The sequence below is a fragment of the Rhopalosiphum maidis genome, chromosome 2 (assembly GCF_003676215.2).
Source record: "Rhopalosiphum maidis isolate BTI-1 chromosome 2, ASM367621v3, whole genome shotgun sequence".
NCBI lineage: Eukaryota > Metazoa > Arthropoda > Insecta > Hemiptera > Aphididae > Rhopalosiphum > Rhopalosiphum maidis.
This window is the reverse complement of record NC_040878.1, coordinates 33,834,005-33,849,530: the sequence shown is the minus strand read 5'-3', so window position 1 is coordinate 33,849,530 and position 15,526 is coordinate 33,834,005. Positions and strand designations below refer to the sequence as shown.

Here is a 15,526-nt window from a genome sequence, read left to right as displayed (position 1 = left end):
CAATAGATGTGGATAAATCTATAATAAATGTCCCATAATATAATATTGATTATTATACGCGTAATCACCGAGAGCGGAACAATTATAAACATGTTTGAATAATTTCTCATTGCATTGCAATATTTTTTATTTCGATTGTGGATCGATTCCATATTTTCTGAAATTTAGAGAATAGTAACGTAAAATATTTTTTTCACTTCGAATTTAAAAGTGATGGAAATACTAAGGCATTAATAATAAGCATATGAAAATGAAATACGTTTGCATATTTTCTATTGATTTTATGTTAATGATTATTAGTTTTAAATGTTTTAATATGATTTATAATATTTAAATATAGTTAAATAATTATGGTAGTTTTGTTTGTCTAATATTGTAGTTTAACTTATTACCATTAGACATTAGTAATATGACCACTTTTAAACATGAGTGTGTTAGAAAGGTTCGTAGAACAAATGTTAATAATATTTTAAAATATTTTTATTTTGAATGAATAATTATCATAATTACAATTTACATTATTTTCAAACAGTTGTTTAGAAGCTCAAAAAATACTTGGTATTTAATTGATTGTGTTGTTTTAAATTTTTAAAATAATTTTATTTTCTCTAGATGCTATCTAATTTTATTCATAAAGTACGCAATATTATTAAGTTTTATTACGTTTTCCTCGACTACTATGAGTCATAGTTAAAATAAGGCAGATGTTGATCTAATGTGAAAGTTTTTGTTAAGTTCTATCAGTGTTATTATTTTTATGATTTAAATCATGAATATTTATTATTATGCAATTTTATTTTGCTATATCATTTTTATTTATTTTTACTAAGTATTTAAATTATTGTGGAATACGTATATGGTTTTGTTTAAGTTCCCAATCTATACACGCATTTAAAACCACTTTAATGTTTTAAAGGATCTACTATTAAAATATTTGAAAACATAAGATGATTATATAAAAAAAAATACTTAACATACGAATACCTTAAATAGGCATTATTAATATTTACGTTTTAAATATATATTATTGCTTTTATAACTTGGGGTTATTGGACTTGTAAATTCAATATAAATATACAATAAAACAAGTTATTGTAAATATTCAATATATTTATCAATAATTGTAGATATTTTTATCTTGTATGCATTCATATCAATTAAATTAATGATACATTTTTTTTAATAACCTATTGTTTTTTTTATAATAAACTTCCACACCTAAAAGTTATTAAAAAGTGCCATTTTCGGTGTTCTAATTGGAGTGATATATTTTTTTTTAGCAATTACATTTCAAGGTTATTATCCGGATTTGTGTATAAAATACTAATAATATGTAACTATTTATTTATTCTTTATTGAAATGTTGAATTACTATTAAATGACACTTCTACCGTACGGTACCTTGTTTTACATCTAAAATATATAAATATATAATTCTTATTTACTCGTCCAGTCGGGCAATTATTTTATTAATGCCAATCACGTATTATTCTTGACTCCTAACAATAACTAATAATTCATTACTTAGTAGTTTATAATATGTTAGGTATTGTGTTTATGATATTTACAACAACAAAATATCTTTAGTTCTGCTGTTGATTATTTTATTAAGCATAAAGAAAACAGTTCTACTTTGAAAGCATACAATTTATTAACTGACGAATCAGAAGTGTCACCAGCGCCTCCTGTGAGGGGGGAATTATCTGCTCTTCGGAACCCAACCCAAGCACGGGCTAAAGATATCCTAATTCATCGCGTTTGCCTAAATATGAGAGCGAGCAGAGAATACTACCGACTACTACTAGTAGCAACGTTTTTTCTTCTTTAAAAATAAAACAGTACCGTACAATTTAAATATTAGTCTTATATTCTCTTCCATAGTTCATTGCTCCTCGGCCATATTTACGTGTTTATACTTCTAATCCCGGCGAATGTTTCCAAATTAATTATGGAATAATATATTATATTATAAGATAATTCCTATATATTTATATCATTATTATTGATTGTATATCATATAGTCTTACCTACATTTTTAATAGTCTTATTTGAATCGACATGTTTTACAAATAAAAAATAAAATGTTAATCATTTTACAATTGCCAAATATTGCAAGTTATTTTATTATGACCAAATAAACCGACAGGAATGTTGGCAGTGCTTCAAAAGATAATGTATACCTATTTGGTTGGACGATTATAGTAAAACTTTTATATTAATTTTAGAAAATTATTAGATATTATAAAACTTCATAAAAGCATAATTATTTAATAATTTATTACTTATTATTAATAACTGAATTGATTTGTTGTTGGTTTATAGGTAAAACGTACTGTAGTGGTTGTAAGAAAAAATGCTCTGGTGAAGTACTCAAAATTAAAGGTGATAAATACTTCCACATTGACTGTTTCAAATGCAAAAGTAAGTTTGATAAAATACAATTTAATCTATAATAAATAATAAATAGATATTATAATATTATATACAATTTAACTTGTCTACTGAATAAAATCATAAATTAAATATACATAGATAGACAACGGTCATAGGAAATATGGAAACTGACAATTTTGTATATTTAATCTATTATAAAATTGAATATAGAGTTTGAGTATCAAATATATGTAAAGTAAATCTTATTATAATATGTTAAATTATTAAATTAATGAATGGTTAATAACCATATTTATATTACTTAATTACTATTATGTATTTATTTATATTTGTCGTCAATTAATTTCAAAAGCTTATTAATTTTATTTATTACTCGAGTTGCAAACAATCTTTTAAGTTAGTGGTTCCCAATCCATGGGCCGTGGACCATATAATATTATGCATATATGTATAATAGGTATTAGGTGTGCTATTATATAGTCATTAGTAGGCCTCATAGATTTATTTTTACAAAATTGGTGGTCTGTATAACTAAAAAGTTTGACAACCACTCTTTTATATTGTAAAATTGCATCTCTTCATTTATATTTATGGTCTATGAACAAAATATTTTTACTTTTTATGATAAAGAACTGTGTAATATATTATATTGGATAATAGGATAATAGATATGTAATAAATAATAATACATCAACAAGTCAGTTTTAAGGCAATTGGCTACGGTTGACACATCACAATATATTCATACTGCTACAATTCCATTATTGCTATCAATGAAGGGTACAATGACATGAGTAGGCTTATTGTTGTCAGGCATACATAATTGTTATGAAATTCCATTTGTATTATAATTGAAAGTAGAATACTTAATTGTAGAATTTTAAACAGGTTAAATATATCTTATTTAACTCTTGTTTTTATTTTTAGTTTGTAGCTGTTCATTAGTGCAAGGGTTATTTTTTTCTGAAGAAGGTAGTTGGTATTGTCCTGATGATTATCAAAAATTATTTGGTAAAAAGTGCACTGTTTGCAATGATTATATTAAAGATGAATTGGTTATTGTTTTGGAACGAACATATCATCAACAGTGTTTCACATGTACTCATTGCAGGTAATAATTTAGCTAACATTATATGATATACATATATTTAAAATGAATAAAATTGTTGCAGACAACCATGTCCAAAAGGAGATCTAGTAACATATGTAGGAAATTCTATTCTTTGTTCTAAGTGCAAAGAGATTCCTGTTAAACGGCCGGTATCTGCACAATCAAAACAAAATAGCACTAATGAAACAGGTATGTTTAAATACAATAAATTTAAATATTAAAAAAAAAAAATTTAAATTGGTATTAAAATACAATTTGGTGTTTATTATTGAATATTTAGATTGTGCTGAATGTGGTGATGATCTTAGGAATGGACAAGCACTTTATGCTTTGGACAGACAATGGCATATTTATTGTTTTAAGTGTCATGAATGTTCTGCTGTACTTCATGGCGAGTATATGGGACGGTATGTATGTATTTATTATTAGTTTATATATTCTTCAAGCTTATTGAAAATAAAGCATCATCGAAAGTGTTAGTGCTTTAGTGCTGATTATAACAGTATAATATGGTATACATGTAATATTAATATATTAGTGTATAAATGTGAAATAATTAATAATTATAGTAATAAGACAATATTTATTTATTTAATCATTTGGACTTGAAAAAAAAAATGTAAAATATGTACAATAATTCATAAATTTTTTTAAAATTTTACTTTTTAGGGATGGTGTTCCTTACTGTGAAAAAGACTATCAGAAGCTTTTTGGAGTCAAATGTACATATTGCAGTAGATTTATATCTGGAAAAGTTTTACAAGTATTATCTAGGTAATTAAATTATTTATTCGGTATTATATTAATATCAATATTGTTTAAGGCTGGTGATAATCATCATTTTCATCCAACGTGTGCAAGATGTGCTAAGTGTGGTGATCCATTTGGGGATGGTGAAGAAATGTACTTACAAGGTAATTGAACAATGTTAATTATGTAACATTTAATAACATAAATTATTACCATAAAATTAATTCATACCTATAAATTTTTATTATTTTTTAAGTATCTATATTTTATGTTACGTTAGATAGATAGATTGAATATGAAAAAAAAATCTATTAGCTGTACAGCAAAAATATATTATTACAGGGGTGGCTAAACCTCAGCTCACGTCATAGACTTTTGCAGCTCGTATCTTGTTGTAACATTTTTTTAATCTGAATTTATGTATATTTATATTTATGTATGACCTTTTTTTTTATATTTTAGCTCTTCCATATTTATTAATATATTTGGTGGCCCGCGAGTCTTTTCTCGCTGACCACCCCTGTTATATGTTATATTATATAATATAATATAATATATATTGACTATTTAATTTTAAATATTTTATAGGCGGAGCAATTTGGCATCCACGTTGTGGGCCTAGTCCGACTGAAAATGGCACTATAATAAATGGAGGTAATTGTTCAGTACAAACAATTATTATATCTTATTTCTATTAAAACTCAGGATTTCTATTGTATAATATTAAATGCATATGGATTATGTTCCTTACTGTGTATTGTGTATGTTGTCATAGGATCAAGTGCTATGCTTAACGGACATTGCAATGACCCTGAAGAGTATGATCGAATCAGTTGCTCAGCTGCTAGTGAAACACAGGTAATATTTTTAAACCAGACTAATTTATTATTTGCAAATCATTTTTTTTTTTTATAAACTATTGTTTTATAATTTTTATAATTGTTATTGTAGTGTTCATACAAGTTAAATGTTTATGAATGTATAGAATTGCACTCTTTTAAAGTATTTTATTCTAATTTGTATGCATTTGCTAAAATTATGTATTCTCAACTTAGGTAGTGCTATATTATCTGATCAATTGATATATTTACACATATATTTATGATAATGATCTTTTTATTATTTGGTTTATTAATTTTAGTTTAGTTATAGGTTTTATTTAATTTCACTTTAAGTATTTTTTTTTATATAAATATTGTTTAGTAGATCTTTTTTTTTAGATGCTTTTACTTAGTTTGTGTATTTCCAGTTTTCATTACGATCTCGATCTCGTGCTTCAAGCTTTAATGGTTCATGTTATAATGGTTCATGTAATAGCATGAGTAGAAAGGTTAGTACTGCATAAATTAATTTGCAACATGTATTATGTAGAAATATATTATGTTACGTTTTATGAATTTAATTTTTATCATTTAACTATTTACATTTTTTTTTTATTTTAACAGCACTATTATCGTGATATACCTGGAAGTCCAGGTCTATTGCTTCGAGAATATAAAACATCTAATGTACCTATAAGTCGTATCTACACTTATAGTTACTTGACTGAAGAGCCAACTCAAGGATATTTGAAACGCCCAATCGACCCATACGATAAGCAGCCTACATCGCCTCATTTCCACAGACCAACATGTAAGATAAATTGATAATTGAAAAATATAATTATTGTGTTTAATTTTTTATATAAATTATTTTTCCAGCTTGTGGTAGTGTACGTGGAAGTAGTAAGTGTTCAACTTTACGTTCAGCTGGCAGTCGTTCTGGTATGAAAGCTTTAGTTGACAGTATTAGATCAGAGACTCCTAGACCAAAATCACCTCATAGTATGAACAATGAAGAACCTATAGAATTGGCTCACTATCCCGCTGCTAAACCACCAGCACCTGGTGAAAAACCAAAAATTGAAAGAGATGATTTTCCTGCTCCTCCATGTCCATATACTGATCCAGGTAACATAATTATAATACAAGACAAATAAGTTTTATTTTAAAAATGTTTTTTTTTGCTTAGAAAAACGTAAAACATGGTTTGAAAACTATAAAGGTATATCAGATGATGAAGATGAAGTTGATCAAAAAATGAATGCTGATAAAGCAATAGATCCTAAACTAAAGGTATGTTGTTAATCTGATTATGAAATATCAAGAAGAGTTAATTTTTGATGTAAATTGTATATGATAGAAAGAAGAGGAAGAACTAAGTAAATTAGGATCAGGAATTGGAAAAGTATTTTTGCAAGAAGTTCGTGAACGCGAAAAACATCAAAAATGGAAAGTTTCACACATGGATCCTCGCAATGCTTCAAGATGTCCTTCTGCTGCACGAGAGCCGACTTATCGTCTTAGATACCAGTCGCCGATAAATGCTTGTATGTATAATTTATAGTTTGTTTTTGGAAATAGGTTCATTATTTTCTTAACATAATTTTCATTTATATAATATTTTTTAAAGGTTTTGTAAAAATACTATTTATGTGTTACTTGACTAATACTTAATTATGTGGTGTAATATGTGTGTTTACTTTTAATTATGTATAGCACCATCTCGTAATTTGGATCATCAAAGACCTTGGGAAGAAGAAGGTGGTTATTTAGACACAAGTTACAGATCATCAGTTGGACAATCTACTGGTGCTATTCCCAGTTACAACAGTAAGTTTTTACTGTGAAAAATAATCACATTTTTGTATCTACATAGTCTATTTATGGAAGTTAAATAAAATCTATTGACTTGATATAATTATTTATATTCAATTAAAGCCGACCTTCTGACTATAATAAACAGCAATATTATTAATTCATAGTTAATTTATTATTACTTTTGTTATTATAATTTTTTTTTTTTTTATTTATTAAAAAATGAAGTACAAATGTTTAATTCATATTTCAAATATAAATGTAAACTATTTCTTATTCAAATTTTGCATCTGGTACCTAACATTTATAAAATAATTTCATTGACATTAATTATACTTAGCTTTTTTTCTTTAATACATTTTATAATAAAACATTGAATATTTTATCATCTCTTTCTTTTTTTTATTTTGCTCCTTAACTTTTCCTAGAGTTTTATGCCACTTACATTTATTATAATTTTCTAAAAACTATTATTTATGTAAGTTCTTGATAATATTTTTGTTTTGCTTTTTTTGTATATTGGAATTGTTATTTTGTTATTTAGTTAGTGAATAACTGTGTGTATATTTTGTTTCATGTGTTAGAAGTTTTTATTTTAACTAGGTATATATTATCGTTTATCCCTAAAAATTAAAAATTAATACAATTATTTAAGTAGTTAATATAATATAGAACCAATTTAAAGGAGTTAAATCTTTTTAAATTTTATATTTGAGTTAATATATGTTATATTTGATAACTATCATAATTAAATAAAGTTATTTTATATAATTAATTTTATTCATTTTTTTTTTAATTTTAAATTTTATATTAGGTAGCCTTTTAAAAATCATAATCATTAATTAGTTAACAGTGAATACTACAGTAATATTGTATCACCAATTGTTAAATTTATAGTTTACCACAGAACTTCTAATATATTTATTATCTTATGAATAAAGGAACAAATTATGTACATTTTATTTGCCTCAGAAAATTATTAAAAGTTAGTTACATATTTATAACAATAAATAAACTATATAAAATAAACCTGTAATAATTTTAATTTATATGTGGATAGTAATTATAGTTAAAATAGTATCTAATAGATAACTTATAGAGTATAGCTTTATTACATTTTATTTCTCATTTCTATATAATATTAAAATATTGCATTTAATTTCTGTAGTTGTCTTTAACTTTTATTGCATTTTTAATTTGTGTCATTTATACAAAACACCTGTGTTGGTATTCACTTATTTTAATCAGTTAATTATGTGTTGCTTGGACTTTGCGTTTGTTTTGTTGCATGGTGTGTTATTTGTTTGTAGCATACTATCAAAGTCAGCATGGGTCGGCTATAATGATGAGGGGCGCCCGCAAGTCGTGCACTCTTCCAGCCGGCTTCCACGGTGGCCCTGGAAATTATATCAGGGTAAGTAATACGCAGCCATTGTTTTTCTGTTCTTATGTTCACAGTCGTAAGTGCACTACGCCATGTACCCAAACCTGGCTATGGCTTGGCGCCTAGTCGACGGTCAAACACTTTCAGCTCTGCGTACTGCGTCAAAAACCCTTCGGTATGATGAGCAATTTTTTGTAGTTTGTATTATGACTCAGACGTAGCCCTCAATAATTTCCAATTATGTAACGTGACATGATCAAAATTGATACTATCAAGTTAATAATTATCAATTCAATATTACGTTTTCAAAATTACAAACATTTTTGCTTATTTACATTACCTGTTTGGGAATCAATCAATCAAATATTTGTCATGTGAATTTGAAGTTTTATTTTCTGATTTTTTAAATAAACAATATCTAATTTTATTTTATATTTTTAGGATGGGTTTTCCATAAACGGCTTAGACAATAAAACACTTAGCACAGATTTTAACTGCGCTAGGTCTGACGGTAAGTGCTTTATTAGTTTATTAATCTTAATTTCCACTCTAAATTTTTATTATTTTGGTGTATATAGTTTATTTGATGGTGATTACTTGATATTGTATTAGATAATTGTTTGTTATTTTCTTTTTATTTTAGATAAAATTAATTTATGTATTATTTTATTCTCCCAAATTTACTGGCCTATTATAAGCTTATGCAAAACTCAGTGCATGTAAGCAAAAGCTTTTTCCTTCAATATTTATAATATCACTTTTAGCTATAATTATATTTTTTTTCATTATAAAATATGTATTTTATTATATTTAGGTACAAAATTAGCTAGTCAAGGTTCAGGCTTTAATATTATCTTTGCTCCATTTATTTATATATAAAAAAAAAAAAATAAGAAAGCTTAGGAATATTAAATAAGATAGGGAATATAATTATTAGAAGCACTGATATGGCGAACAAAAATTGTCAATTAAACACTTTAAATCCAATGACCACCTTATTGACTGATTTAAATACTTAAAAATGTTTAAACATATCTTTTTAAACAAATATTAATAAAGAAGATTTGAGTTATACAACAAATGTTCAACTCATTTACTTATTCGCCATGTCATTATTAATATGAAATACAAAGCTTATAATTACCTTATAATTTAACATGATTCCAAAAGTATGTATAAAAATATTACAACTTACTGTTTGCATTTAAAATACTATTACAATTTTCAACATTTTGTATTTTAAGAAATGTATGATGTCTTATTTATTTTTAGAACTTTTTCATGTACTTAACAATTTAATTTTGATTGTATTTAAATTATTTATATTTTTGAAACAAAAATTGAATATTTGTATAACTTACTAAAAAAATAATTTTTTTAAATAGAAATATATTTACAATTTACATATGTAAAGTATATACATGTTTTGTTTTATTTAAATTTTATAAATATTTGTCCACTAAAAAAATTATGAATTTTAATTGATTAAATGAACACTATATTAAAAAGAAAATTGATATACTGTTAAATTATACAATTAAATTTATTTAGAAGAACAATTTTTCCAAATTGTATACAATTGTTTTTTTAAATTAATACACTATCTACATAGTAAGATTTTATAAGCAAACAGTAAAGGATATATTATTATACCGCTTGTTGACCTATAGGAAAAAATAAATGCGCGCTTATACTAATCATGCTTGTCTGTTTTGGTGTAGTTTCTGCCGGATCTATATCTGAAGTGGATCAAGGCAACACGGTACGTAGACTTAAAATGTGGATTTAAATTTAAAGGTTTTTTTAAAAAAAATTAAATTAATATTTTATATTGTTAAAACTAGAATTCTTAAGCCACTTAAATAATGCTTGCTATTTTACTTTGATTATTGTTTCATGAACTTGAAACTTATATAATATTTGGTTCAAATGTAACTAATTATTTATAATTGTGTGTAGTGTTCTGAAATACCAGCATCATCTACATTTACTGGATCGCTGCGCTATGTTACTAATATTCATCGTTCACTACCCAACATGTCTTCATCGCATCACAGTTCTGAACCTCCAAAAATTTATCCATATCACTTATTACTGATCACAAATTACAGGCTGCCCTCAGATGTTGATAGATGTAACCTTGATGTAAGTTTATTTAAATTATTATTATTATTTATTTATTAATAATATATTAATATACATTTATTTTTTTTTTAACTTAAATTATATTGTATAAAATCTATTAGTTATTTTATAATAAGCAGAGCTCAGATTTTATAGTATTGAAAATAAATGAAATTTGCACTTATAATATGGCCTAAAAATCTTTAAAAAAGCTCTATAATATGTCCTAAAAACATGAAAAATAGCAAAAATAAAAATGTATTCTGTTCATAGTTAAAGAAAACTTATATTTATTAACTAAAGATTATTTATGAATGAATAGATATATTTATAATTAATTAAAAACTACTATTTGTTTACATTTTTAATTACTGATCGATATGCCAACACGCCAGACTACTTAAAAATAGACTTTAATATGAACAAAAATGTGGATATTTTTTATATGTATTGAAAAAAAAAATAACTAAAATAATTGACAACATTTTTATAATTTTTATACCACATAAACATAATATAAACTATAGATTTATGAAAATACAAAATGAAACGTTATATTATACAAATTAGCAAAAAATAGCACTAAAAACCTAAAATACTTAAAATAAGTAAAAAATAGCATTATTAAATTTCATATTTGGAGTCCCTGGTGTATAAAACAAATTTATAGCTCATTCTGCTATTTTTATCTGTATCCTATAATAATTAGCAAATGCTATAAAATCCAAGCCCTGATAATAAGCATGTTTAAGGATTTAGTGTTGTCATATAGTATGCAGTCTACCAGAAAATGTATTCTTCTGGCCAGTGGCCACTATATGATGTGGTTGACTGGCCAGTTTTTACAATTATCTTTAAAAGATACCATTTAATTTCTTCTTTGGTTAACACTTACTTTATGACATTCGGTAACAATGTTTCAACATTTTTCAAAAGTATGAACTCAGACGCTCAGTATATAACTTATTGCGCGACACTACAATTTATACTCTCAATATGTTGGCAAAAGATTTTTATTTAATTATATGTAGTGATGAATCAACCACAAATATTTTAATTAATAATAATGTTTTGGCAATCAATGCCATAAGTATGGAAGTGATATGAATTTACATATATGTAAAGAGAGAATTAAAGAAAGGAGAGTTTTATGTATACATTTTTGTCTTTTGAAAGATATGGTCAAAGTTTTTATGGAATAATGTGCAAGTACTTTGAACAGTTTTCACACAAATCAACATCAAACAACACAATAGTCTATATTGTTAACAACAATTTAGACACAATTGATAAACATTACCTTTAATTTTAACCTATAGGTGCTATATTTTTTTTACATTATTTATTATTTATTCATTGGCGGTATACGAGACTGTATACTATATTACAGCTGGATTTACAATATTTATGTTGGCTTGATTAACCTAATGGAACAATAATATAAATAAAAATGTAATGTGATATTTCGATTAAAATTATCATATAGTCGGTACTCAATGTAAAGTAGTTTCAGGTGTGCAAATTAAATGTAAATATTCACTAAATATGAATTTAGTATCAATGTAATAGTATTGTCAGTATTGATTAATATCATAAGTGACAATTTTATTTATATTATAAATATTTAATATCCTAGAGAGAAGAATACTTTTAACATTAATAAATTGTATTTGTTCACAGCGTCACTTATCGCCTACAGAATTTGAAGCAGTTTTCCAAATGTCACAAGCTGAGTTTTATCAGTTGCCCAAATGGCGCCGCAATGAATTAAAGCGTAGGGCACGCCTGTTTTAATTCTACATTCACTTGCTGCTATGTATTTGATAAAAGGCAAAATCTTATTAAGCTTCTTGGTTATAAACTTTATCTTTATATTTAGCATCTAAATTCTTATGACAATTATATTCTTATATATATCAATTACGTTCTTGTACCAAATATTTCTATATTTTTATTTTTAAAAAAAAATACTTTATTCCTAATTTTATTTTAACATTTATCGATGACAATATTAAATTTTTTGTTTATAAACACTTTAAAGTTTTAATAAAGTTCTTTAATAATAAGAAAAAAAGTGTATACTTAGTAACTGTAAATATTTATAATATCTTTAATGGCTTATATTGTTTTTGTGATTTACTTGTAATAATTGTAGTATTATTAGATAAAATTTATAATATTTATTTATATTATTTAAACTTGGCCAACTGGTCTCATTGTTTGATTGTCATAAATGTTGTTGTCTTGATACAATATAATCTGTCAACTACATTTATCATTTTCATTATAAATATAACAATTTAATTCACACTAAACTAATGTTTTATGTAAAAATGTATGTCATACAAAATATTCAGCAAATTAAGAAGCATGCCTTACTCTCAAAGCTGGGCACTAGTTAATTAGTGAGTTATAGTCAAGTTAAAATGTTACTTTTAAAGTAAGTTTCTTACTACTTAAGTTGGTTTTAATTCATAATAAAATTCTATCTTAAAGAATTTAATTGAATGAAATTATCTAATCTGTACATTAAAACAAAAAATAACTGTGTTTTTGTATTACTGCAAAAATCCCAATGTCATGTAACTTTGGTGATTAAAAAAATGTATAAGTTATACATTTCATGTTACTGTGAATGTCCGTAATTGGTGAATGTTGATCTATTGATTAAACTTATACTGTTTGTAAACATTTACTGGCAAATGTCTACATTTATTTGTTGATATTAGTGAATTTTAGTAATTTTTATTTTGTTTTATTTAAATGTTATCTTGGGATAACTGAAAAGTCACTATAATAATATGTTATCAAAGCATATTTACTACCTATACAATATCAGGTACCTACTATATATATTGATAATTTTGATAAAATAATTTATTACCTTACCTAACAACTTTTTTAATATTATATCTCAACAAACGTTTGCTATATCGCTATTGTTATTCATTGCATTCATTACATTGTGTACAATTGATTTTCCCAATAACTAAACATTTTTTTTATATATCTGTAATTAGTATTCATTTTGCAAAGAAAATGTAATATCAATTGCTGATGTACTAAGGGATTGAATAATTTTGCTGAAGAAAATAAATATATTTTAAATGAATAATGTTTATATTACCTAATAATAATAATATTTCATTGATTATATAAAATATGTTATATTTTTTATATTATCTAAAGCCTGTAATATATGTTAACACTAACTGAATCTGTATTGTGTACCCATGTCAACATTGATCAAAAGCATCGTATATATGATAATATTCACTAGTAAATTTATATATTTTTTTAATTCATCAGAATTTATTGATTTAAGGTGTATATGTTGACATTAGCTAGGAGACTCAACATTCTCCAACTGTGGACATATACTGTAACACATATGCGGTGGTAATACAATTTTATTGCCAATATATTGCCTATAAATTCTAATATATATTTATATGATATTATCGAGGTAATGGTAAAATACTGCAAAACTCAATTTACTGCTGCTACTATTTTTTATTTAATTAATAAATTCTCCTTTATAATTTTATTTAGATAATCATTAATTAATTTAATAAAATATTCTGTATTCAAACAAATTTTTAAATTAAAAAAAAACTAAGTTAAAAATATTTAGAAGTTTCAAAAACCAACTTATGTTTAGTTATATTAGTTTTTAGGTTAAAATAACTTGTTAAAAAATGACTAATTTGTCCAGCTCTAGTTATTCTGAAGCAGCTTTATTTGCTTTTACTTTATTCAAGATAAATATTATTTTGTATTTTATAAAATAATATTCATTATTTAGGAAATTATTATAAACTTCCTTTGTAACGAGGAATTATCCATATAAAATTATATTTATATATGTGTATATTATATTTTTGTAAACATAGTAAAGCTTGATGTAGAATTAAGTATGTAAAGGAATTTTTGCCAACAACACCAAACTTGTACAATTTTGAAGCTATATTAACTATATTTGTACAAGTTGTATGTATATTAACGTTTGTTACAATAATTTATTTACATAATATATATTTTATTACAGTACTAAAATGTAATGGCATTTAAAAAAATGTCATTGACATTTAATACATATTATTCATTGTGCAATTTAAACATCTTTTTTATTTAATTATTTATTTTATATATATATATATGTATACTATTTATTTATTCACACAAATTATAAACATTTGCAATAAACATTTTTTAATGTATCTATAGTTTAAATGTGATTGGTGCTAGTCTTTTATCGAGTCACAGTCAAAGGACATAAAATAGATAAACATATTTATGATTATTATGTATTATTATATGTGAGCTTTTGTTTAATTTTATTTTATTCAAATACAAGTGATTTATCTGAGTTTTACATTGCTTAAATACAATGGTGAAAATAATTTAAAATGAATTACTTAATCGCAAGAATAAATACATTATATAATACATGCATCATATAGTACATGCATTATTAATTGATAACACAAACGAGGATAAATCACTAAAAACAAAAATGCTTGTCTTAACAATTAAGCAAACTTAAGTTTATTTATAACATTTATTTTTTTAAATTATACTTTTATTGTCAAGCTTAACAAATAAAAATAAAATTTTAAGGAAGAACTACATTGTATTTATTTTAACCATTTAAAATCAAATCGAATAATTCAAAGTAGAAAAACAAATTCATGTTATAAAAATAAATATTAAATGATCGGCGTACTCCCTCAAATGTATTGTAGCTATATAGGTGTCCTCGTCAGTCATCATTGGATATAGCCGGTATAGGTCATTGTGTAATAATTAATGTATGTGTTTGAATTTAATGATACATCATTGAGGAAAAACGATTTTAAGCAAAGGTCACTCTGTCAGCCTAATGCCTATAATACTGAGTATTAGTAGGTAATCTATTTCACTATTAATAAGATTAGTAAGTTGAATTTTTCTTTGAAAAAATCCGAAAACATCGCATTCATTATTTATTAACAATTTATTGTAAATATTTATAATATATGTTATTGCCAATCACAAATCAATACTGATTTAAGATTTAAGTACCTATCGTAGAACGAACGTTAGGTTAAGTTAGAATCTATAATGAATTAATTATTTTTTATTTAA

The 15,526-nt window shown here is 24.5% G+C and overlaps 1 protein-coding gene across 12 annotated transcripts in view; it reads left to right on the top strand.

Annotated features, from left to right (window-relative positions):
- LOC113554963 (actin-binding LIM protein 3) overlaps positions 1-14,141 on the top strand; it is a 38,345-nt gene extending 24,204 nt beyond the window's left edge. For 4 of the 12 annotated variants that reach the window (XM_026959143.1, XM_026959135.1, XM_026959137.1 and 1 more), the window contains 19 exons: positions 2,323-2,421; positions 3,322-3,505; positions 3,567-3,694; positions 3,786-3,912; positions 4,175-4,268; positions 4,329-4,419; positions 4,844-4,909; positions 5,031-5,113; positions 5,505-5,585; positions 5,701-5,887; positions 5,956-6,204; positions 6,266-6,369; positions 6,437-6,623; positions 6,793-6,906; positions 8,202-8,305; positions 8,717-8,786; positions 9,997-10,037; positions 10,235-10,420; positions 12,080-14,140. In XM_026959143.1, the coding sequence (XP_026814944.1) occupies positions 2,323-2,421; positions 3,322-3,505; positions 3,567-3,694; positions 3,786-3,912; positions 4,175-4,268; positions 4,329-4,419; positions 4,844-4,909; positions 5,031-5,113; positions 5,505-5,585; positions 5,701-5,887; positions 5,956-6,204; positions 6,266-6,369; positions 6,437-6,623; positions 6,793-6,906; positions 8,202-8,305; positions 8,717-8,786; positions 9,997-10,037; positions 10,235-10,420; positions 12,080-12,193 (2,309 nt within the window). In that variant the 3' untranslated portion in view covers positions 12,194-14,140. Of the gene's footprint in view, positions 1-2,322; positions 2,422-3,321; positions 3,506-3,566; positions 3,695-3,785; positions 3,913-4,174; positions 4,269-4,328; positions 4,420-4,843; positions 4,910-5,030; positions 5,114-5,504; positions 5,586-5,700; positions 5,888-5,955; positions 6,205-6,265; positions 6,370-6,436; positions 6,624-6,792; positions 6,907-8,201; positions 8,306-8,349; positions 8,451-8,716; positions 8,787-9,996; positions 10,038-10,234; positions 10,421-12,079 lie in introns of those variants that run through there. The other 8 variants (XM_026959138.1, XM_026959139.1, XR_003405319.1 and 5 more) reach the window with 8 other exon arrangements.
- The last annotated feature ends 1,385 nt before the right edge of the window (positions 14,142-15,526 follow it).